General features: G+C 37.5%; 1 protein-coding gene, 2 long non-coding RNA genes and 1 pseudogene across 4 annotated transcripts; 2 read left to right on the top strand and 2 right to left on the bottom strand.

The window, feature by feature from the left end:
* Window positions 1-1,145: 1,145 nt before the first annotated feature.
* Window positions 1,146-26,083, bottom strand: LOC148735725 (uncharacterized). The gene is made up of 4 exons (XR_015999119.1): window positions 25,955-26,083; window positions 25,599-25,793; window positions 23,517-24,854; window positions 1,146-1,349 (listed from the first exon to the last, which is right to left on the bottom strand). It is a non-coding gene; the product is annotated as an uncharacterized LOC148735725 (long non-coding RNA).
* LOC148735727 (uncharacterized) lies at window positions 3,978-8,626 on the bottom strand. Of its 2 annotated transcripts, none has more exons than XR_015999140.1 (4): window positions 7,939-8,626; window positions 7,672-7,723; window positions 7,435-7,478; window positions 3,978-6,963 (listed from the first exon to the last, which is right to left on the bottom strand). It is a non-coding gene; the product is annotated as an uncharacterized LOC148735727 (long non-coding RNA). The 2 variants fall into 2 exon arrangements; XR_015999139.1 differs by having other exon boundaries at window positions 7,891-8,623.
* Window positions 10,011-11,600, top strand: LOC148735726 (uncharacterized). Its single transcript, XM_088754735.1, has 2 exons — window positions 10,011-10,969; window positions 11,506-11,600. Exons 1-2 carry the CDS (start codon window positions 10,643-10,645, stop codon window positions 11,512-11,514), a joined length of 336 nt encoding a protein of 111 aa, XP_088610861.1. The 5' UTR covers window positions 10,011-10,642; the 3' UTR covers window positions 11,515-11,600.
* On the top strand, window positions 12,758-17,541 carry LOC111331681 (uncharacterized; annotated as a pseudogene).
* Window positions 26,084-26,258: the final 175 nt, after the last annotated feature.

The following is a 26,258-nucleotide window of genomic DNA, read 5'->3' as shown; positions in this document are numbered from 1 at the left end:
CGATTTGTATCTGAACGGGTACATATACCTGACCCGATATTTCCCATAGGTCCTTGTTTGTTATTTTGTCTGTCCATATTGCTTTCAGAATTCTCCTCATTCAAAGGCTTATATACGCGAATAAAACTATACATGAAGAGTAAATGGATGTATGGTTGAATAAACGAAGGAAGGAAACTTAAGAAATTTATGTTATTGACTAGCGGGGAAGTCCGTATTGGGAAAAACTGTGCCAGAGGTCTTGGATACCGCCCGAGGCCGTAGGCCGAGGGCTGTACTCAAGACAGAGGGCACAGTTTTTCCCAATACAGACCGATCTATGCTGGTCAATGACATTTTTATTTTTTTCTAACTTGTAAAAAAGTGATTTCCAAAAGAACCCGAATGATTTAGGCTACAATTGCCAGTTTAATCACGGGAAAATCCTCCATAAACATAACATTTTGTTAGCGAGGGGATATCAAAGAAAACAGACGTTATTCAAATTAAAGAGAAAGCTTTCACCGAAACATTTTTATTTGTAAAGGTAACTTAAAAGGCTTCCGAGTAAACTTTGAAACAAGAACAAAATAGCGTACGCCTTTGAATAAACAACAGTACTGTTATGACAACCACACGAAAGTTAAATGACCGTGCGACTTTTTCCCGTACAAAAAAAAAAAAAAACACTCGAAGATCTTACGGAAAGTATCGTTCATTTCCAACGACGATTAATCTTTGAAGATTTATCTCTGTTCCGTTTTAAAATGTCAAAAGGTCGTGACCAAAGTCTTTGCTCAAAAATCATGCCCAGCCGGCAAAATGAGATATGTTAATTAATTTTGTGAAAAATTGCAACGAAGCTTGAGATACGTATGATGAACGATCCTCCCAGTAGAGAGCGCTATTTATGCAATAGCGAAAATCAGACCTGAAAAAAATCAGGCCTGTACGGGAATCGAACCACTGACCTCTGTGATACTAGTGCAACGCTCTACCAATTGAGCTAACAAGCTAACTGGGAGCAGGCCGTTAAGTTGATTCGTAATAAACCCATGATGATAAATCAGATGCAATGAATATATGAAGTTCATATATTTTTGAACTGCGGTATTAGATACGTATGATAGACGATCCTCGCAGTAGAGAGCGCTCTCTACTGCAAGGATCGTGCATCATACGTATCTAATACCGCAGTTCAAAAATATATGAACTTCATATATTCATTGTATCTGAAGCTTGAGATGTTCTTCAAAATGACTGAAGCGGAAAGGATACCGCCCGCTGTGAGCGGGCCGGATGGGGAGAATACTGCCCGCTCTCGGAACCAATCAGATTGCAGGATTTGTAGAATACCGCCCGCTGACGAACTGAGAAAAAAATAAAGAAGGATTCAAAACGAGATTTAGCGTATAGGTGAGTGATCTAGTGTAATTTGAAAATAATGAATCAATGAAACTGAGGCAAAATGACATCACATCGAAAAAATAAAAAATAGAACATTCAAAAGAACAATTTTCTTCCACGTACCTTTACTCGCTCGACATTACAGATTTGCGACTTTTATAGAGTGGTTTAGCTACGGTAACATACACTAAATAGCAAAATAGCAGAGTCAGTGACAGATAGGACCAGAACTATTCTTCCCTGGGACTGTGACATATGAAAAATTCTTAGCGAATTTTAATCGCAGACGCGTGAAAGCTAAATTTACTCCATCGGTCGCTGGATGCGTAACTGCCGCATCCCCCAAAGTGTAGCTCTGTCAAGAGGATAGTCATTTGGCATCATGCGATCGGGACTGGTGATTTTCTTAGCGCTTGCACGCCAGTCCACAGCAACACCACGACTTTCGTAAATCAGATTTGGATGGTAACATTTGATTAAATTAACTTGGAATTATTTGCGACTTAGCACTAAAAAATCCTAGCTACATTAATATTAGTCTACATTACCTTAGCGATACCAATATTATAGATTAAGCTTATATTAATATTAGAACTAACTATTTGGGAATTACTTATAACCTTATATTGATATTAGTAATATCTGATACTCGTATATATTTAAGAAATCTTGAACTTTGGAACTTTGGCCTGTTTATTAATAATTAGTTGGGGCCAAGCCCACGTGCGTTAGCACTTTTATTTTGTAACTTAGTTGGTTTTTTTATGAATAAACCCTTTTCAAAACTTAAAAAAAAAAAATATATATATATATATATACAAATGTGAAAGAAGGAAATTATTACTAGTTACTCCAGTTTCACGCTCTAGGCGATCATCAGACTGAGAGTTGTCAACGAGAAGTAAACGGTAACGAATTTTGAAAATTTAAGAACAGATAGAAGTGGTCACGCGCGTGCTTCTTCTGATTTGATTGGATACTGTGAAAAACTTGTTTTCGCGGCGGCATTTCGTTACAAGCTCAGATTTTTTATTTAAGAGAGAGGCATTTTTGAGCGGTCAAGGTGCAAATTTTTTCAGCCAAACATACGTTGCAGCGAAATGGTTTGCCTTTGTATGCGCTTCCCCTCTCGATGATGCGCCAGTTGATCTTGTAGTCGTTGCCTCGCTCCTTTAAGTCCCAAATGTGTTTTGAAAGTACAGTGTCATGTGAGTATTTTCGGTTTTGAAAGAGAGTTTGTGGCTGTTGTATCTTGTTTTGAATGCATGTTCTGTCATTCCAATGTAGTTCATTGAGTTACCAGGAGTTGTTGTGACGATGAGGCATCCAGAGAAAAGAAATGCAACTGCAGAAACAGAAACGTTTGCCCTCTTGACAGCGCGTGCCTCACCGGAAATATCATCTACAAAGCAACTGTCGCAACAACTTCTGGTGACGCAAGGAACCACATTGGAATGACAGAACACGCATTCAAAATAAGATAAAACAACCACAAATGTTGATCCCATTCCTTCTGTTCCTCTGCAATCTTGGCAATGATATTAGTAACCGTACGGATAAGCCGTTCCGCACCCCCATCACACTGAAGATGGTAAGGAGTTGTCCTCTGTTGGATGGATCCCATCAAGCTGCATAACCCACGGAATGTTCGGGTATTAAATTACGGCCTTGGTCACTAAGCACTCCACGAGGGCAACCGAAGCGGCGTATAAAGTTGTCCATAACAGAGTGCGCTGTGGTTTCGGCCGCTTGATCAGGTAGGGCATACGCCTCGGGCCACTTGGTGTACATGTCGACCACAGCAGCAACGAACTTGTTTCCCCTGTTGGTCTCAGGAAGTGGTACAGGCATGTCAATCTAAATCCTCTCCAGTGGATAACCAGTCCTAATGGATGGCATAGGTGCCCTCGGTCGAGGAATTGGTCCATTTCTGGAACCACACATGCGACATGCTTGACAGTACAGTTCGATATCCACAGTATGGCCAAACCAGTAAATCTGTTTCCGCACATTGTCAGTCGTCTTACGAACTGGCAAGTGTCAAAACTGGTCATATAACTCCTACAGCAAATCTCCCTTCAAATGCTGTGGGACACACAACTGTAGGTTTTCGCGTCCAGTCTTCTCGTCGAACCATCGCCGGTACAACAATTCATCCTTTAACAGCATTCGATTGTACTGACTCCACAGAGACCACGTAATATGTATTATATAGGGTATGCAGTCTGAACCAATAAATGAATGACTTAATGCCGTTATTATTGTTGAGTTATGGTTACTATGACGATTTATATCATCAACAGGGGTCGTCCTTTCAACAATCAATGGCGCACAAAGTTGACAAATTACTTTGATTAATTGTAATAAGTAAACATGACAAAATATTATAAACTCACGCTTCAAGATATATATATTTATTTTCGTTAATTGTCAAAACAGTTATAAACACATAATTTTTTAAGTGCAGATTTTCTGAAGTAAAGAAAATTTGGTAAAAACCACAATGAAAGAGATGCTTTCTTGCCATTTCAGTATATGTCGGGTAACATGTGCTCTACAATGTCTCATTCTAACCAGGACACTCAACTACATTGAAGAAAAAAAAGTTTAATAGTCTATAAAAGCCACTCCACAGTTGAATTGATTACAACAACTTTTACAACAAAGACAGAATTTCTTTTGAGAACTATTTACTGAAATTTATACATCCGTGCTTTAAATATTCAAAATAGGATATGGCGTATCTGACAGCGATTTTTCTGAGAATCTTTTTTACAAATGTATATGCAGACATTACCATAGAGATGATAATCCAAAAGGACTAAAAAAAATCATGTTACACTATACCATGTCACTTAAGCAAATCTTTGGAAATTTCCATGGACATTTCTGGATCGATTAGAATGTTACTGAACATTTACATTTTACCATGTCCATAGAAGATCTATGGAAATTTCCATATACATGTCAGGATCAATTATAACCGTACATCTTAAATTTTGCTGTGTTATGGAAGGTCTAAGGAAATTTCCATGCACATGTGTAGATCGACTAGAGCTGAACATCTTACATTATACCATGTTAATAGAAGGTCTATGGAAATTTCCACCACGTCAGGATCAATTATAACCGTACATCTTTAATTTTGCTGTGTTAATGTAAGGTCTATGGAAATTTCCATGCACATGTCTAGATTGATTAGAGCTGAACATCCTTACATTATACCATCTTAATGGAAGGTCTATAAAAATTTCCATGCACATGTCTTGATAGATTACAGCTGAATATCTTACGTACATTATACCATGTTAATGGAAGGTCTATGGAAATTTCCATGCACATGTCTAGATCAATTAGATCTGATCATCTTACATTATACCATCTTAATGGAAGGTCTATGGAAATTTCCATGTACATGTCAAGATCGATTAGAGCTGAACATGTTACATTTTACCATGTTAGTAGAAGGTCTATGGAAATTTCCATGCACATGTCTAGATCGATTACAGATAAATATCTTACATCATACCATGTTAATGGAAGGTCTGTGGAAATTTCCATGCACATGTCTAGATCGATTACAGATAAATATCTTACATCTTACCATGTTAATGCAAGGTCTATGGAAATTTCCATGCACATGTCTAGATCGATTAGAACTGAACATCTCACATTGTACCATCTTAATGGAAGATCTATGGAAATTTCCATGCACAGGTGTAGATCGATTAGAGCTGAACATCTTACATTATACCATGTTAATGGAATTAAGGTCTATGGAAATTTCCACCATGTCAGGATCAATTATAACCGTACATCTTAAATTTTGCTGTGTTAATGGAAGGTCTATGGAAATTTCCATGCACATGTGTAGATCGATTAGAGCTGAACATCTTACATTATACCATGTTAATGGAAGGTCTACGGAAATTTCCACCATGTCAGGATCAATTATAACCGTACATCTTAAATTTTGCTGTGTTAATGGAAGGTCTATGGAAATTTCCATGCACATGTCTAGATTGATGAGAGCTGAACATCCTTACATTATACCATCTTAATGGAAGGTCTACGAAAATTTCCATGCACATGTCTCGATCAATTACAGCTGAATATCTTACATTATACCATGTTAATGGAAGGTTTTATGGAAATTTCCATGCACACGTCTAGATCAATTACAGCTGAATATCTTACATTATACCATGTTAATGGAAGGTCTATGGAAATTTCCATGCACATGTCTAGATCGATTAGATCTGAACATCTCACATTGTACCATCTTAATGGAAGGTCTATGTAAATTTCCATGCACATATGTAGATCTATTTATAGCTGAATATCTTACATTATACCATGTTAATGGAAGGTCTATGGAAATTTCCATGCACATGCCAAGATCGATTAGAGCTGAACATCTTACATTTTACCATGTTAGTAGAAGGTCTATGAAAATTTTCATGCACGTGTGAGTCGATTGCAACTGAATATCTAAGATACGTCATTTTATCATACAGAAGATCTATGGAAATTTCCATGCACATTGTTTGGATCGATCATGACTCAAAAATTCTTTCATTTGAGCCATGTTGCTGGAATATCCATGGAAATTTCCATGCACATTGTGTGAATTGATCATAGCTGAACATCTTAAATCTTGCCATGTCAATGGAAGATCTATGGAAATTTCCATGCACAAGTGTGAATTGATTATAACTGAAAATCTTATATTTTACCATTCTACTGGAAGATCTATAGAAATTTCCATTCACAAGTGTGAAATGATTATAACTGAAAATCTTATATTTTACCATTCTACTGGAAGATCTATGGAAATTTCCATTCACAAGTGTGAATTGATTATAACTGAAAATCTTATATTTTGACAATCTACTTTCCAAATTCTGACCTGAACCGTTGATGCTCAAGCTTCTCTGTATCTGGAATGACATAATCTGGGGGGACATCAACATTTATTTCTGCATCAGCGTGACATAAATAAAGAAAAGCAAGCTTAAAAAACTGTAGCAAAAACACTTATTCCAGAAATTTAATATTTGAAGGACATGAACCAGACAGTAGAGAATGAAATGACCTCAACAATAAATAAGCTTCTAATTTAAGTAACTTACAGCTGTAATACCATCAAGCTGTAACAGAGATCAGTTTGTGATTTTTCTAATAGTACTTGTCATTGTTACTAATATTATTGTTATTTACAATTATTATTATCATTATTGGTCTTGTACAATGCTAAGAATTAAAATGTAAGATCATCACACTCCATCTGAGCAAAAGAGATATCTTCAGTGTATGAACAGAGTATAATTGTTAATGGAAAGTATTGTTGAGATTTTTTGTTTCTATTTATTCTCCATTGTACAGCAGATATTTCCACTTACTTTCACTACAGTTAACCACTGTTCTCAGTGGATGAGGGTTTACCGGTTTCCAGTTTTCCTTTTTGCCACTCCCCCAGTGAAATGGGTGACATCCCCTCCTTCACAGTTAAAACATGCTCAACCTCGGCAGCCCTTGGAGTTGGGGTGTAACAACTCTCAAAGGAGGTCACAAGCTCTATCAATTAACTAGAGAAAACATTTTAAGATATTGTATCCATCCATATTGTCAGGAGAGGATAAACATCAATCAATTGAAGGCTTAAAATATAACTACATGACCGTCTCAATAGTTATACAAATCTACTCTGCTCCTCTTGAATTTTATATATATTTTTTATTACTAATCCGTAATTAGTTAACTATAGATTTTCTCTTAGTTAACTAATTAATAAATATACTACTGTAAATAGCTCCTAGTCTTTTTTCTTTTTTAGTGTCCCCAAATTAGTAAGGGATTTTTCCCTAGCTTAGGATGGCTCTTCATGCAATGACAATTTCAATAAAGTTTTACTACTACTACCACTATTACTACTGCTGCTGCTACTACTGCTGCTACTGAGGCTGCTGCTACTACTACTACTACTACTACTACTACTACTCATTTTCCAAGCTAGAAGTTTACTGATTGCATTCCTCCTAACAGTACCTATAGAGGTTCTTGTGTCCTTCTTTACCAAAAATTCAGAAAGCCTGTAAGACATAATTTAATATGACTATCAATTAACAACAACATTTAGTATTTTGAAGCTGCCAATTAAGCATCCCAGCAGTGAAACTTTGACTAAAATCGGCAGCATTAATAAGATGGTTCTGCAATGTAACTATTCTCAAAGAGAGTTTTCCTCTCAACTGTATTCAATGAAAATGAAACTCTGATTCTTACTTGTTAAACATCTGGTCAGCAGCTTCATGAGTGTGTCCAAATTTAGTTTTACCTATAAAGACAAATGTTAGATTTGAAGGAATTTTTTGTTCATGAATCACGTTATAAAAGGAATGGTTACAGATTCGTTTTATTTAATTTACTCTGATTTATGATTTAGACTATATACGAGAAGAAACTTGTTGGTGCAACTAAAGGACAACATAAGATGTACTATACCTTTCATTTAGTTTGGCGTGCATCCATAGCCAATCAAGTGCGATTTACCTTGTTTGCAGCGAGTTATTGCCCTGAAGATTCCTACCTATCATGCACATCTCTGCGAGATCCACGGCTTCTAAGCATTTCTCAGCACATCCAGATTTTGTTGCCTAAAATATACAGAAACCCACAGAAGTGATGAATATTTCGTAACTTTGAGTCGATATTAGCCTAAATCTCAGACGGTCTGAATCCAGTTTCTCAAATATCCGTCAAAATCACGAGGGCGCCTTGTATCGTCAGAGAACCAGGCTAAATAATCGCCTTCGTGCCTTCATCTTGAGGTAAAGGACTGTAACTCGTAAACAACAAAACAGCGAACGGCGGAAACAAATCACCCAAGCAGCCTTTTTTCCTCTCTCTACAAAAAGACGACCAAAACATTTACTCTTCCCCACTTCTGCTCTATATGGCATAGCCAGCAACAAAATAATATCGATTGATTGTTTTTTTTTTTTTTTTAAGTCGTTACGCTGTTGGCTGTTTTGGTGTTTACGTCCACTCTGTAATGGCTATTTCGAACCCAGTCTCTCTAATAAACGACACTAATAGTTTATACGTTGCGCTACAGTCGAATTTAATTCAGACGAATTTAATTCAAGGTCGCACAAGCAATTAAATTCGACGATAGCGCGACGTCTAAAACGAATTAAATTCGTCTGGTAAATTAAATTCGTCCTTGACGTTTTATCCGTCTTGGTAGACGGATAAAATATCGATAACGCGTCTTCAGTTTTAACGTCGCACCGAGATTCGCGTATAATGAAATGCATGCATTTTCTTGATGTATTTCAATTTTTTCAAAATGACACCTCTGACCAGAGGCACTGCATTTGGGAAGAGAAATAAATTCGGTTCAAACTGATTTCGACGCATATAACCAAGCCACGATGTACGTCGACGGAACGACGAATTCGTCTGAATTAAATTCGACCGTAACGTGACGTATAAACTAGGCCTAAGGAATGCGTTACGATATGTCACTGCGGGAGTTCGTGATACTTCCTATCCAATTACCACAATTATCGCTTTGGATTTTAGAGCCTTTCCTTCTTTCAAAGAAGCAGCATGACACTTCTCGCCATCGCAACCTCCAGGTCTTTTCACTTTGTAAACTTTTCCTACGACAGATACGTCTCTCTTTGTTTACTAGGTTAGAAATATCAACTTATCCTTTTTTAATTTGGCTAAGATGACAACTAAAAAGTATGATGAAACTTTCTAAATTGCAGACAATGTGTCTTTGTCAGATATTTTCAAATCAAAACTTGAAATATCTAACATTATAAGGTCAGGCATTCCTTCGACCTTGCCCGTACATAATACAGGCTTAAAATAAATGACTTAATGACAAAAATTACGTAAACTCGGCCCTTCTGTTACAATTCTTGTTTACATCAAAAAATTTATCAAAATACATCGAAATGAAAACTGCCTTTTTTATTGATCCTCTAATTTTCCAGGAGACGGTAGCTTATAGATTAGGGCGTCAAGATTGTTCCACTATCCTAGTTGCTGTATTATGGATTTATGACGCTCCACTTTGCAGTGCAAATCCAGCTCACTAATACGTGTTCTTCACAATGTTCACAATAAGCCTTTTTTACTTGCTTTGGATGCGCCGCCCAAAGCCCGATTGAATTCCCGGTCTTCCTCTACGTCTAAAGTCGGAAACTTGTCAAATTCTTTCAAAACGGGGCAAAACCTCCTGGACTGATCTTCAACTTTGATGAAATGAAGTTTTAGTTCTCTCATTTTTGCGCGTTTCCGGCGTTGGGTTTTTGAGGTCAGTTCGTTCCTATCTCGTTTTTTACTTTGGATAAGACGGAAAAATTAACTTTTGGAATACACTGATATCCTTTTTTTTTTCAGCCACGTCCACGATTTTAGCATCATTTTAAACACTGGAGGAAAAACACTTGGAGGAGCTCTTAATTGCTCTTTGGCTGCGTGAATAGGTATTCAATTGTACGGACGGTATAAGCTGGCAAACAGTTTTCCCACTGTTCATAACGAGATCTGTTACTTTGAGAACATCAAAGAATTCCTCTACTTTTCCCCCTATATCAGCTGCAGTGTTTCTGAATTGAGAATTATTATCCTCAAACAGAAAGAAAAACGTTCTGTTTTTGAAGTTAGGGAAGAGCTGATTAGAAATTTACCTTCAAGGTTGCCGCTTTGCGCCTTGTTACCGCTGAAGCTTTCATTTTCAGAAATGACTACATTGTGATCGTCCTCACAACCTGCAGCGCTAGAAGTTTCTACTTCTTACACTTTGGAAGCTCTGTGCTCAGGCGAGAGTGGTGTTTCAGCTCTTGAAGAGTCTAACGATTCGGTACTCGATCGAGGCTTCCCTTTTCCGTTTAGCAGGCGTGCTTGCTAAGAGAGGTTGAAATACCTCCACGGCTGACTCTTCTATTCTCGTAGCTCGGCTCTCAAAGCTTTCTTCAGTAACTGATGTCTCTACCAAAGGCTCCTCGGCGAGACTTGAAGGAATCGAGAGTGACAGTGGCTCTTCTGCAACCGAACTAGAGTAATCCATAATATCCATAGCCGTTCATGTATTCCTATTTCAGTTTGAAAAAACTAACAGTTTCCTCAACAGCGTGATGCGGCTGTCGGAAATTTGAAAACTCCTACGTCATCGGGCATACAAAAGAATTTCTTATGGGGTGTGCATATTAACCAATAAACAAACGATACGGCTTAAATGATCTCAATTCAAAATGGTGGTCGCACATTCTTCAGGGTTCATGCAGGTCAGCTATTTGACAAGCCAGGCTCAAAAAACTCAGTTAGTGAAAAGATAAGGGAACAACACGTGGTAGAGGGTCCTCGCTACCTTACTCGAAAGAAGGAAAAAGGGAAAAGCGGCACTATTCCGACAGAAAGTGGTACTTCGCGAAAACAGAAAACGGAGAGGTGCGCCGGCACACTGCATCATTACAATAAATCATCCATTCTAGCGCAGGATGGCACTGATCCTGGGTCTGTTGTTCACATGAAGCCTGCGAGTGAAGATCGAAGGAAACTCAAGGTACGTTTCGTTTCGAGAATTCTGAAAAATTTAAGCTTCAGTCAGAATAAAAGAGAATTTGCTCTAAGAAAGATCATTTTGAGTTTGTACGAGATAAGGATCATTTTCTATCGTGCAATAGAAAAATAAGTTTGGAGGAAAAAATGTTCTTGTGTCTTAGATTAGCTGCATTTGATTTGGCTTCCAAAAAGGTCCGCACTGAGTAAACTTGGCCTGTCTATGGCAATGGATTTTCCTCCTTTCGGCGTTTAGCTTACTCTGACCATTCACTCTCAATTTTTACTACCTTTTACATGAAATTTCCCACACAAATTTAAAGCATTTCGCAATGCGAGCACAATAGCAATCAATCTGTAACACTTTTCAAAAATGCCGCAAGAAAGTTCCGCTTCTGGTCTCCGTTTCCGCTAAACGTGTTTGGACGGAGCCGGCGATGCCGCATTTTCAATCGAATTTACTTTTCACACCAATGTAATTCGTAAAAGATACGGTAAAATGGTTTTATGATATTTCAAACGGCATTCATTGTTTCTTAGGTAAAATAAACCTCGGAAAAAGTCTTCTCCCGGACGTTTCAAGTTGTTCTTAAATCCCACCGACGACCTCAATAAACTGTTGTACCGAGAAATTTAGTCAGTTCCCCACATCAAGTTCTGACAAACGACCTGCAAATAGTTCCTCTACCAGTGGCTGCGAGGAAAATCAAGCCAAAAAAACGGTGAGGTGAGAATGAGTCAAACACTATTTCCGTACAACCAAGTGAACCATTTTCTTTTGATGCTGAGAACTTGTCGATTACGACGTTTACGTCGACAAACGTAAACGTAAGAGCCAGTGTCATTATTGTTGGCACACATCGAAAAGTGCCACAAATTGGTTTGTGGCTGAGAATGAGGTGGACCTCATGCAGCACATCATAAAGCTTCTCGTGCCTCTAAGAGGGATTGTATTATTGTTTGGAGACTCGTATACTCTAGGTAAGACACAATTATACAAATAAAATGTACTTAAGCTGCACATTTTACAGGCATTGACTCCTTTATTTTCTATGCCATAATACAGTTACTAAATTGCTAAAAGAAGTGAGACAAAATTGCTGACTTGCAGTAACCTGCAGTCAAAACATCTGTAAACAATGCCAATACCTGCAAAAAGTAATAACTTGTTTATCCTTATATTTATGTGTTTCAGTGAGTTTCTGCCTCAAAATGTCGGTTCAGAGGAACGTGAACTTATTATCCGTATATAAGGACGAGAAGCCTGTTTCTGGTTTTAGGAAAGAAGCTGTCACGCTGAGCCGTCCAGCATGCAAGCCGGGATCAGGGTCCAAAGATAACGACGAGTGGAGAATTTGTTTAGCAAAACATGAAACAGATACTATTTTGAATATTCGAATGAGTATTACATGAAAATTTCCATAAACTTGTTTTGAAAAGGAATTTTGGACACTATAAACTTGTCACTATAAAACTCCATACACCCATTTTGGGCCAAGAAAGTTTGAAATTATTATTATTTTTTGCGTGTGAAAGGGTATTACATGGATATTTCCACGTACCGGTACCGCTTTGGTCAGGACTGTTTGATACTGTTTGTATACGAGGATAAATATTTCATGGAAATTTCCATAGATCATTTTGGTTAGGCACTATCCGACACAATGAAATCGTATAAGTATTACATGAAAATTTCCTTGTACCTGTTTAAATTGGTTCTGAATGATTGATACTGTTTGTATACGTAAATGAGTATTACATGGAAATTTCTATGTACCTGTTTTGATTAAGAATGTTTGATACTGTTTTGTATACGCGAGTAAGTATTACATGTACATGAAAAATTCCATGGACCCGTTTAATGGCCAAAGGTGTTTGAAATTATTTTTTTACGCGTAAATGGGTATTACATGGAAATTTCCATGTACCCGTTCAATTTTGTTTAACAATGATTGATAATGTTAAGTATACGTGAATGAGTATTACATGGAAATTTGCATTGCCTTTTTGTGTGGCACAGTTGTATTGCTGACAAGTTTTCTTCTCTGAAAAATAAATCGACTTTTAAATGGTTTACTTAACCATTCGAGGGATATATGTGCTGCTGTTTGGGCGAGTTATCATAATATTAGGGTACCGTTCACCACTGATAACTGGAAAAGTAGACGCCAACATGCTCATTTTTTACTGTTTAGTAACAAGTTGAAAGAAACCGATTAAAATGTTTTGAAATTAACTGAAACAAATATAAATTGTGATGGCTGATTGAGTCACTGAAATCGTTGATTGAGCCGTAAGTCTTAGTTCATAGACAGCCGCTCGGTGATGTTGGCGATTCTTTGCTTTAACCTCAGTAACTATACCATGGCAAAGTTTGATTTTTTTCCAAATTTCTTACTTCAGAAAATCTGTACTTAAAAAATTACGTGTTTATAGATCTACAAGCATTGAGGGTTGTAATATATATGTCTTTTTTAACTAGTCGCACTAAATAATAAAATTCTCGCAACTGGCATCAATTGGATTTAAACAGTCAAAACTGGCTCGTAGAAACTACATATACTAATTCATCTGCTAATTTTTTTTGGCAGAGAAATAACTGCACTTCAGAAATTGCGATGATAGCTTAACTAGCTAAATGATATTTGATCGTCTAACATCATGATTCAGTTGTGTGCTAAGTACTTTTCTTGGCAGTGATCCTGGAATCGTGGAGGCCAGTGGAGCTTATAAACGTGATATAAATAAGCATGATAGTTGTTTTTTTCTTCTACTCTCTTCTTCCAATAGAAAATTGGCTTAAAATCATGCAAGGAAATACAGCAGGAATGGCCCCAAGTAGAAATTGGATACTATTGGATAAAAATTGGATATGAAGACGCACGAGTGTACAGTGGTCTGGAAAATTATGGTAGGTCAAGGATGTACTTTTACAATTGTTTAAAAAACTCTAAGAGATTCATTTTCCGTAATGACAGAAAATATTCGATCACAAGCAATACAGTGGGCACATACCTTTCAATGTTAAAAGTGTTTAATCTTCAGGTGGGGACTGGACCTTAGTTGTGAGTATCAGTTCTATGAATAACGATCATCTTCAGAGAACTGCTAACACTGTCTCAACTCCATATTGTGTGTTCCTTTTTCGGACAAGAGTATCACAAGTCGGAAACTAGGTGACGAGGACATACATGAAATGACGAAGACAGAGGGTAAGGTATACGTGTACGTGATTCCCTTCGTGCCATTTTTTCCGGCTTATTTTTCCTTTGTTTGACATACACTGTAGCGTACAGATTGGAAAATTCTAATGATGTTAAGTTCTCTTGAGTCTCGTGCTTAAAGACTATAAAATGTTAGTAAAATGGGATGTTACAAAAAGACGGAGCTACACTATGGATGGAACATAACACACTGTATAGTGTAACGTGAAAAACACAAGAATAGAATTTTGATCCTTGCGGATTCCTATACTTGTGTTTTTCACGTTAGCGTGTACCCGTCACCAATCATCTTTCTGTGTATAAACCACACCAAAAACCCACAATTCCTCTATTAACTCTAACAACGTCAGCTGCACAAAATCTTTATGGTGGTCAATTTGCATAATTTATTAACTCACTTCATAAATCATTAACCAAAATTAATACCCTCCCCCCACAATTCCGTTATTAGCTCTGACAATGTCAGCCTCAGAGACTCTTTACGATGGGAAATTTAAAGTATTTATTAACTCATTTCATAAAACCAAAATCAATACCCCACCCCCACTCCCACTCCCCCTCCTTCTCAAAACAGTTGCATTTCAGGTTGACGTTGTTGTGTGTTTGCTAAGTTAGATTAACTCTACAGGTGGCGCCAAAGTGCAATTAGCATATCATTGATATTCTCATCCATCTTACCTGCAGGTCTTGTGCCACTTTTGTCTGTCTTAAAACGTTAAATCTTCTTCTATGGTTTGTAATTTACGAACACTCACAAAATGAAGTATAAAAATATGCCTTCAGATACGACTTCATTTAATTTGAGATTTAAACTATGCATACCGCTTATGATAATATCCATATATTTTTCAGGAACGTTTAGAGTTGATATATTAAGGAGTAATAACACTGTTAAAACGACTTTTTACCAGGTACGAATTTGATATGGAGTGTTTTGAAACCCGATAAAAATAACTCTCACCAGTCACTCTATCGATATAGCTTATTCATCCTAACTTCAGTTATGTTTGTTACTGTGTATTTTTTTGTATTTTCGGATCAAGATACCCAGTGGACCAGAAAATTTCAACTCATCCTGCAACCGGGGAAAGTAAGTTCATATACTCCTTACTCAACCTATCTCTCCTTTTATACAATATCAACAAGCTGTATACATTTTTCAAGGATATTCGTTTATGTGTTTGATTGTTGTCCGCCCTTTAATTTTAGCCTCTTTGATTTTTCGTCCTTTTGTGTATACTCCTATGAATCATGGAAGTCATAATATAAATCTACATTTAAAAAATTATTGTCAATCATTCTTTTAAAGTTGTCCACGAATTATCATCTCTCATTCTTACCCATATACCTGGGAGACTAACAGCTGCACAGGTATTGACGTGGGATATCACATTGCGCGCGGGTGTCATAGTTGTAAGAAAACTTGCAAAAGGTGATTTTGTTTTTGGACATGTATACGTAATAAAATGCTAATGATGATAGTACTACTATTACTAGCACTAGTAGTAGTACTACTAATACTGCACTGTTACATCTTTATTTATACAGGACAGCCCCTTCAGTGTAGTAAACACTGATATCAACGGGAGTCCTGTTACCCACCCATCCCACCCCAGGGGAGGACATCCATCCCACAGTAATCTCGTGCGTGGGAAATTAACGTCTCCTGCTCCTAACCCTGCAGGAGACGGGACCTCCATTTATTCGTCCCTATCCGAGAAGACTAGAATATCTAACCATTTCTTGATGTTAGAGAAAGGTAGCAAATTTTTCTCAATTATTTTAAGACCCTGAGTGTTGGTCCGGCCGGGGCTCGAACCCTCGACATCCCGCATAACAGTCCAGCGCTCTATCCATTGAGCTAACCGGGAGGCACTACTTCTAATAATGATAATAATGATTATGGCTATGGTGATAAGCATTTCCTGTCGAATAAAAAAATACAACAAAACAAAAATACAAAAATAAATGTACATTAAAAAGGAAAAAAAACTATGCTCTTTACTTTCCCATCAGTTTGTTTCTTTTTTCAGTCCCTTTAACAAGCGCACCACTATTTTGATTTAAAACGAAGATATCTAAACATGTGAGAATCTGGGTGGGGCGTCTTCAGTTAAGGTTGTTTAAATTTGCTCCCATCTATACAGTGTTTTCATCTTCTAGTGCTCCTAACTGCTCCTGATACAATGTCCGAAAGTGAGATCAAATTTAACTAGGAATAATTAGAAGAGAGGTCGAGTCTTAAAACGCCGAGTTAATTTCTCTTCAGGGCATGATCCGACAACTGTCCTCCCCCTCTCCCCCCCTTGCGATAATGATATGTGATTCAATAGCTTTCCTCGCGAAGAATGCCTGGCTTGCAATAAGTGTTAAAAACTAGTTTTCTGTCTATTTTAAATTTTAATTTTTTCCCCTTAATGTAGTGTTCGATGGACATGACGATCGGGAGTGTGGCCATACGTGGTTGTCGTCTAGATACCAGGAAAACGGTTAGTAAGTAAACTATAAACAGCATGACGGCAAAGTGTTTGACTGACGGGAGAAGAACATCAGTTATTTAAGGAGTTGCACGAAATATATGCACTGGTACAATGTAGCTGTGATGAGCATGATACGGTGTTTGAGATAATCAAGCAGGTCTCCGTCATGCGTTTCCGCTTCGCTCTCTTATTTGAATTATCGGGAAGCACTGGAGGTTCCATATAGCAATAAAAAGTTAATTAATAGCATTGCCCGGCTTTACTATTGACGAGTAAATGAATGTAAATCAACATGAAGGTAGTCGGCATGTAAAGTTGCATATATTATCACATTATTTAAAATCGATATGTCCTACATAAAATTAATTCTCAGCGTGTTCTAAGTATTCTTTTTATTATAATTCTGTAATGCACAAGAGTGAACAAAGTATATACTGATAGGCTATACTGAGCATCAACACTTGTCTGATTTGTTCATAACTAACAGGTTACGACGGACGAGCTTTGTACGGTTATCGTTGTCCCGAACACCCACTGCACAGCTTCGGGATATACCATGACCAAGAAGGAATGCTTTATGCAAAGTGATCAGTGAACAGTCAGTGGAAACTTTTGAGTTTGGACTTGTTTCAAAGTCTATGATAGTACTCTTTGCACACAGACTTTACAAGATGCAGGCATTGCATTCTCATTCGAAAAGGACTGATTATGCAAACAGCACAAGCCAAAACAGACCCTGGCAAAATAAATTTCATTCGTTTTTTTAATTCATTGGGTCAAGGGACGGTTAAATGAGGATTAAATGATGAGAATGAATAACCTATTACCTCTCGTGTAACTTTTAATCATTGTATTTATTTCTGTCATATTTGCATTTATCAATTAAGTTTCTTGACTCTATTCCTCTGGCTTTAAAATAAAAAAATCAGGGACTATTCATATATTTTGATCTTGGCTTGAATACTTCAGATGAGGAAGAATTTACTTCAGACAACATCTCCATGTGATCAAAGCTCGATATACAGATTTAGTTGCCTCTAAATCCACCATTAACATCCGGAAACTAAAATTAAACTAGGAGACCTGAGTGGTGGTTGGTGTTTCGAATGACCTCGGTTAGAAAAGATTTATGCAACACCGAATAATAACCTCTTACTAAACGAGTGCAAGAGCCGCACCGGCAGGGTGTGTTGGCCTAAGGTCGTGGCAGTGCAGACTGAGCATCTGCACAAGAACGAGCGAGGGCCAATAGGGACCTTAAGAAACCACGAAGACGACGCCAAGGAAGACTTTGATTAAAAAATGAATTTCTACTCTTAGTTAGAATTTCAAATATTGCTGCAGGAGCTTACTGTCTCATATAGCGCCACAGCTCAACTTCCGCATGACTTATAAAGCAGTCGTTGAGTTCCAAATGGAAATTAAAATAGTTTGCCGTCGCGGTTTTGGTTCGCAGACGACGCAAATTTTGGCGATTTCACTTTGTTGTTTGCATAGGACGGCTATGAAATGTACAAAGTTTCAAAACGCACGTGCTGAACTACTGTTCTGCCAATTAGATCTCTTGTTTTCCACGTCCTCGTTGCCGTCGCCGTCGTTGTTTCTTAAGGTCCCTAATGTTACTCAGTACGGCTCAAACAAGCGAGGTTAGTAAGTAACTGATTTTGATGTACTCGGATAGACTTGCTTATTTTGAATTTTCCGTTTTTCTCGAACAAAAAAACGTGGTGTATGAACGTTTCCGTGGAAAAATCCCGAGCTAATTACAGTGCTAAGATTCACCTCAGGACTTCCTTGCTATATAATAAGAAGATGAGTTAATTGCTCTTTGATTAAAACATCATGCAATGTAGCTTGCAAATAAATACGCTAAGGATTGCTTATTTATCTTTGCATGCGTTGTCTGCATCTAAGAAAAATAGTGAGATAATTTGGTTGTTTACATTACTTTTCCAATATATTTTCTCTCTCTGTCTAGTTATCAATTATTCAGGTAACATTAAAAGAAGCTTATATTGAGCTCTGTTCTGTTGTAAAGCACTCAGGCAGCGGCTAGAGCACAAATGGAAGAGTGGGTCGAAAATTAAAACAAGACGTGGTCGAGTGTTTCTCCCAAATTCAAATTCTCCTCGCAATACTCTCTATTTTCGAAATAAATTTTAATTTTTGAGGCGAACAAAGGTATTTTCATCATGTTTCAGTTAGAGGCGATTAGATTCACTGTACTGGGTTTAGTCTGACTCTTACAGCACTTGCGCATGCTCAATCACCTAGTCAGCTTGTAATCTGTTGTAGAGCTATCCCTAAAGTGGGCTTAGGATCCTGCCACGATTTTTGCGAGAAATCGCACCATGGTGTCGATAAAAAGATAACAGGGAGCTTAAGCACCAGGCGTTCGTGATTCATGAAGGCGAACCGGAAGCGAGATTTCGAATATTTTGCCTACTACGCATGTCAAGAGGTCGTCGCGATTTGTCACAGCGGCCGCCTAGGCGCTTGTGGCCTCCGTGCTGATTTTCCACGACCGCGAATGGTCTAGATTGTACGTAGCAAAAAAGCACAACGTTATCAACACCAAAAAGAGCTTCTGAAAATGGATTCGCACGAGGAAGAGAAAGAGAAGTCTTCATAAGTACAATTTCATTTGTTTTTGTGTTCAAATTCATTCGGGAGCTTGTCTGCCGAGAGTTGTCTTGTCACACTAAAATTCAACGCGACCTGTTTACTTATAAAAGGCCGTTTACACGGCAGAAAAATTGGGTACGGATTTGTCAAAAAAGTAGTACGGACCGTATAATTTCTGCCGTTTACACGGATGATGTTTTATCAAGGGTCGAACAAAAAGAGGCATAAGGACCAAGTTAGCAAGGTTGCGTTTGCACTGAGGTTTTTGGGGGACCGGACCAATTTCTTGCATGGGACTACAGCATTTGGTACAGCTGTGTGCTGTTATCGAACTTGTGTACCGTATTTACTCGTTTAATTTTTCGCGCCCATCTCTCGAATCATAGTACGGATTGTTTACACGGGCAAAAATGTCAGGTCCGTAAACTAATTTTTTGACAAGTCCGTACCCGATTTTTCTGCATTGTAAACGGCCTTTTATTTACTTGTCTTTCGAGCTTTCTCCCCGTTTCTGCACACTCGTCTTTCATTTACAAAATCTTATTAAATACAAATTTAACTGACAATTTCAGTTTTGTGTTAAAAAACGCATTCATATAAACTTTTAGGAGTTTCTTTACCGACAGTTTTCTTGGTAACCTCTGTACATGCGACTTGTTTACTTTGTTAAGTGTAATATTAACAATTTTGAAACCCAAGCATGGGTACATTCTGGCTCAGAAATTTCATCTAGGTCAAATCGCTTCTACAAGCCATAGCTGAATTCGAGGTTTCTTGACGTGTTTTCTTCGAGCAATAGAAGTAGTTCTTCGTCACTGATGACGTTCATATCATGGCTTATTTATAAAAGCATTTCCCTAGCTTTTTTAAATGAACACATTTTCGTTATTTCAAGTGCGAACGCACAGCATAAAGCAATTTTTGTTTCTTTGTTTACATCACGGGCTTACAATTTTTATTTTTGCGCGCTTTCTACGCTCGTGTCCGTCGTGAAAAAAAAAAGGGGTGTGCTTAAAGTAAAAAATTCGCGCCAAGAACGCTAATCTCGATCTGGTCCCCTCGCGGCAATAAGCCCTCCGTCGTGAAGAAAAGTCCTAACGCCTCCCTGTAAATATCGTTTCAAAAGCGCAGTATGCAGGATTGAAACTCCGACTGATGTATCTTCTGTTGGAAGGTATCTGCTCCTCTATTTAAGTACATGCTTTTTTTAAAGTGTTTTTTTAAGCTTTTGTTTGCCTCTTATAGTTACTTTTCGCTTATCTTTGGGACGTCTATGCTACCTAGATTGAAACCTTTCAGAACTGTCCATAACAACAACCTGCAAAAATTTGAAATGACTAGAACGGAATTTTTTTTGTTTTTTATGCTCGAAAACCTGTGCTTTGTTTAAAAATTGCAAAGGAGCAATTTGTCCTAGTAGGTGATGCATATTATTGTTGCTTAAATTTATCGCTTGATTCTCATGTAATCTTCCTTGTATATAACATGCGGCTGACCACAATATAGATCTATAACCTTAACTAATAATTGAAAACAAAAAATAACTAATGTACACGCAGGAGATCACAGATCCAATTAACCTAAAAAATGAAGAGAGCTTTTGATATTTATAAATGAGTCATAGTGGCAACGTAAATTACTCCACGAACAACTGTCAACGCGCCTTCATAGTAGGAAAATAACTTCATTGGCTATCTTCGGTAAGAGAACTGGAGGGAGCTTTGTCTTTTATCTAGAAAATCCCCGTATGCAAATCTGTACTAAAGTGGACGTAATATTTTGTTATGTAATAATCGCACCTTAGCAGGGAAGATTTACTTCTTCGGCCCGTTTTCCTTTTTCAATTGCAAACGGAAGGCTACAACTAAGAAAAACTCATTTATATTGATGGTTTGTACAGAGGGTGATCCGCTGAAATTATCTGATGTTTTGATTTCCTGGAAGAAGTTTGTGAAGTGCACACAGATAATTTTCCTCCAATACCCTCAAAGGAAAACTTGATTGTGTATTATTATGTCTATTATGTCTCCTTAAATCACTTTTTCTTGTTGAAAATTATGAATTCAAACTGTTAATTCACACCGCTAACAACAGCCCAAGTATAATTTTAAAAGATATAACCAATGAATGCTTTATTAAGTTTTGTTTCTTTCGTTTTATCACGGTTTTCTTTCATTCTATATATTCATTAAGAATCTATACGGGAATTCTACACGACAACTTCCAACCAGATGCAGTAATACTAAACAAAACATACTTCAAATTCATTGTTGATTTTTGATCTTTTGTTTTGTTTTTGTTTGTTTGTTTGTTTGTTTGTTTTCTTATACTTATAACAATACTTTGACTGCAAAGTTTCGATTTCGATAGGTTAATCATGATATCCACCGTGCTACTGCATTATTTCCCCGTGGTGTTCCTCGTCGTCATGTTGGCAAGAGGTTGCCAAGCTTCAGAGCAATGCCATTCCTCTATACACTCAGTGTATGCCCATTATCTCTCTGATCATATGTTATCGATATCCAGTTTTTCTGCCAATTTTTCTGAGTGTGTTGTGAATTGTTCTAAAGAGTTGCGCTGTAAAAGTTTAAACTTCCGCTTAAAGGATAAAGCATGTGAGTTGAATGGCGCAGACCAGTATACTCCTCCTGGAGATTATGGACCGAGGGCAGGATATGTGTACATGGACAATCCCAAGAGACTCCTGAACGTATGATTTTGTTGTGCCATGGTTTACTTATCTCCAATACAATCTAAATTTCTACAAATACAGGGCTCAGATTGAAACATAAGCTCCCCAATATACAGCTGTATAAGAAGCTGTAAACTTCGTTGTGTTGAAGAGACATCTTTACCACAATTTGGAAAAATGTACAACAATCCAAGTAAATCAAATTGATTTATTTTTCCTTCTTTTTTCTTTTCTGCATCTACAAGAAATAGCTGGCTGCTTTGATTACCTTCAGAGTTCAATGCAGGAACTAGTAAAGTTAACTTGATGACTTTTTTTTCCTTTTGATTTAGGGAAACGGTTTCAAGTCGTGCGCAGAAATACACAAAGAATTGCCTCTGGCAGAGAGTGGATATTATTGGATAAAGATTGGAGATAGAGACGCACAAGTATATTGTGATATGGAAAATCATGGTAGGTAAAACGAACACGAAATAAAGACTTTTGTTAGTTTTTTTGTGTATGAAATATATGTTTAGAAAGTCATTTTTATGGTCTAAAGCTAATATAACGAATTGCACCCCAATCAAGTTCCGTCAGGTACATTAAGGTGGCTCGTACCAGTTTCCTCACGCGGGGAACAGATCACTCTTGCGTCACGCGCGAGAGAAACGTGCGAAAGAAGCGCGAGATTAAAAGACGAAAATTTAGAACAAAGATGGCGGCGCGAGGATTTTTTCTACTTATGTGAGAAGTTTACCTAAGAGCTTGTATTTGATGTGTTGAGCGGCCACTGTGAATGCAGGAGATAGAAACTAAGATAACGAAGACGATTTTCGGAGAAGTAAAGGTTGTTTCACTTCACATTTAAAAGAAATATTCAACCGATATGAAATCTTGCGACGGCGGAAAAAGAAGAACTCAAGTGAAGGATAATCTACCTGAAGTGGAAGAAGACTTTGAAACTTCAAAAATTGCTAAACTCACGAAAGCTGTTGCATGAAAACAAGTCCGGTGACCCCTTCTTTTTATTGTTCCAATATGATAATAACGTCGAAAGGAATCATCAGAAAAAAAAAGAACTAGGAAATTCTACGGAAGGAAATTTGCGATGTGTGAAAATTGCCCTTTTTGTAGATTTTCTGAAATTCCGCTCCGTAGAATTTTTTAAAAATCTTTGTGCATTTTCCTTTTCAAGTGCCTAGAGCAATCACTGAAAAAAGTCAGGGGGTCACCGGGTTAGTTTTCGAATTATTTAAGCCACAAGCTAAAAAATGCGTCTGAATAAGCCTATGAAAACGTTGCCATGGAAACTGCTAGTGACGAAATGACACTTATTTTTGGATAACCAATGATTATGTAATTCAACCCCGTAAAAGTGTTCAACTGGCCTTGGTCAGTCTTTCTGTTGTATTCTTTCGAAGTTACAAACCATCAAAACGATGAAAACCGGTACGAGCCACCTTAAGGAAGTAACTGCGAGAACTAATCAGATTCAAGATCACGCGTAAACGAAATTATTTAACCACATTCCATGACGAGGATGCTCACCTTCAGTTGTAAATTTCTCGATCTTTCAGGAGGTGGATGGACCTTAGCTGTGAGTATCAGCTCCAAGAATAACAGTCATCTCCAGAGGGCAGCAAACAGCTGTCTGAACTCTGTCCTGTGTGTTCCTTTTCTGGACAAGAATATAATATGTCGGAAACTAAGCGATGAAGATTTACATCAATTGGCAAAGACAGAAGGTAAGGCTACGCAAATGTAAATATGAGGGCAGTCTGTTTTGTCATAAATACATTTAAGGACACTCTCAGATACAGCTAGTTGGCCACTTGGATGCTTCTATCAGATTGTTGGTCTTTTATAATGACATCGATCTGTTGCTTGCAATAATCGGACACACGCTGAAAGAATGTTAATTTTCAAACAATATGATAAGGCTTGCCTTAACATAAGACTGATAAAACATAACTCTGACTTCTGAAAATATTTATACCCCTCCAGGAACTTTTAGAGTTGATGTGTTGATGAGTAGTAGCACTGTTACGTTTTACTACCAGGTACGAAAATGATATCGGTGTTTTGAAACAAATTATGTAACTGACTCTATACATCTCATACCTTTTTATTTCTTTATTTCTTCATTTCTTTTTTCTTTTTCATTCTTAACTAACATACCTAATGGACCTGGAAAATTCAACTCAAGCTGTAGCTATGGACTGTAAGTTAATATATCCGGTTTCCCTTGCTTTCGATTCATCGCTTTTTCCGTCAAACTTGTTTCTCAAGTTCATGGTGGTTTGTCGCCGCCCACGAGATTGCCAGTTTCCCACCTGTTTTGTTACAAGCTGATCCCATTTTACTTTACTTTCTAAATTCACATTAAGAAGCGAAAGCGGATTTTTTTAGTTTGCTCCAAAATTTTGCAATTTTGCATAAATCTTTCAATACATAACGCAGCTGATCAGTAGTAAGAATCGATAGACGTTCCAGCTACATGTATCAAAACAAATTCTCACTAGTGAAAGCGTCAAGTAGCTGAATCAGAAATTGGGGCAGTGTAGGTATTAAAAAAATAACTTACAACAACAAAAGCAAAATTAAAAAAAAAAAGCCAACGGCGTAGAAACCAAGTACCTAAACGCATAGCACCTGCTTGGATTTTGGGATTCACAATGTACATTGGAAAAAAAAAAGAATGTTTGTTTATTTTTGCTAGATGCCCGCGCATTATCATTTCTCACTCTTATCCATATAAGTGGGAAACCAACAAATGCACAACTGTTGAAGTAGGCTACCATATTGTTCCTGGATACCATCGCGGTAAGCCGTGTCATCAACTCTGATATTCTCACGGTCCTCTCCTTCTGTATTAGTGTCGTCATCCTATCATATCACCAAAAACATTGCCATTTCTCGCTAAGTTTGTATTAACATAAGTTTATTTAAAATTATCAACAGTGACTGGAGAACGAGCTTTGTATGGCTATCCATGTCTCGCGGACCCAGCAAGTAACAGCCTCGGAATATACCACAACCAAGAAGGACTACTTTATGTGAAATAACCATGCAATAAACAGTTTATGAGAGACGATCTGGAATGCTTTCGATTTCTGCATCATTTTTATTATTTACTTACTGTTTAAAATTACTCGAAACATTTCATGACGCATCATCAAAAAGCAGAGTATTCAGTCACTTAGCCTTATGCAAGTTTACGTGGGGTTACTCAGTTTCACAAAGCCTCACATCAAATGTGCGGACTAATTAATTTTAAGTAGAAATTGTCACACAATGAAGACACCCAAGACACTCAAGACACTCAAGACACTCAAGACACTGAAATGAAAATATACTCGCTCAAAAAACAATAAATAGCGGCAAAAATTCTTAGGCCTGGGGGTGAGTTCTCAATATATGAGGTCATCCTGCAGAAGATTTATTGTCACAAAATGCAGCATCAGGTTACGTTTCTGGAGAACGAATGGCTGCTTTCCTTTGAAAGCAAAAATTGGCCCAATGTTGGTTGTACGTTCAGTTTACTCAGTGAATGACATGTGCCACTATATTGAAAATCACAAAAAATGGCTCTTATGTAACAATTATAAACCTGGTTACGTCTTAGCTTACCGCAGAGTTCTCTTATCTGTGACTCAGTGGTAGTGTAACAGAGCACGATATGCGATGGACAGGGGCTCGATTCTCCTTGGGTTACTGGCTCATATTTTTTCATTTGTCGCTTGCTCTTGACGAGACGAATAACATCCTCATTCAGGATCTTCATGGTAACGGTTTTCTCTCATGGAGCATGTCTCGTGTAACTGCCTACCAGAGTAAAAATAAATTAAATTGTTGCTTGAAAGCCACAGTAAGAGGGAAAAGCTATTCCCTTATTCCAACAGAGCAGAGGCTTGAAAGCTATCTTGTGCTAAACTGAGAAAGATTAGAACTGCTAAGGGTCAAATTTAAAGACATAGTAGTCACACCTGCTTGCATCAAATACATATACTGACAAGCAAAATAAGAGAGGATCAGGCACGAAAGCTTACAAAAAAGAAGGGACAACAACAAATATCATGAAGATATATTTTTTTTAGCCTGTTCACATTTCGAAATTTTTCGTGGAGACATCCCATTAATGATTAATACGGAATTGTTTATCGGATCCTCTCTTCAACTTGCAACAAAAGTGTGTATGCGGTCATATTAACCAAATGGGAAAGCTTATAATTGACAACATGAATAATTGATGCATCTGCTGGACATCAAAGAACTCATTTCTGCTGGACA

The sequence above is a fragment of the Stylophora pistillata genome, chromosome 3 (genome assembly GCF_964205215.1).
Source record: "Stylophora pistillata chromosome 3, jaStyPist1.2, whole genome shotgun sequence".
NCBI lineage: Eukaryota > Metazoa > Cnidaria > Anthozoa > Scleractinia > Pocilloporidae > Stylophora > Stylophora pistillata.
This window is presented reverse-complemented; position numbering and strand designations above follow the sequence as displayed.

What these genes read in the sequence shown, in the direction of transcription:
- LOC148735726 (XM_088754735.1), top strand. Translation starts at nt 10,643, where the DNA reads ATGATCTCAATTCAAAATGGTGGTCGCACATTCTTCAGGGTTCATGCA.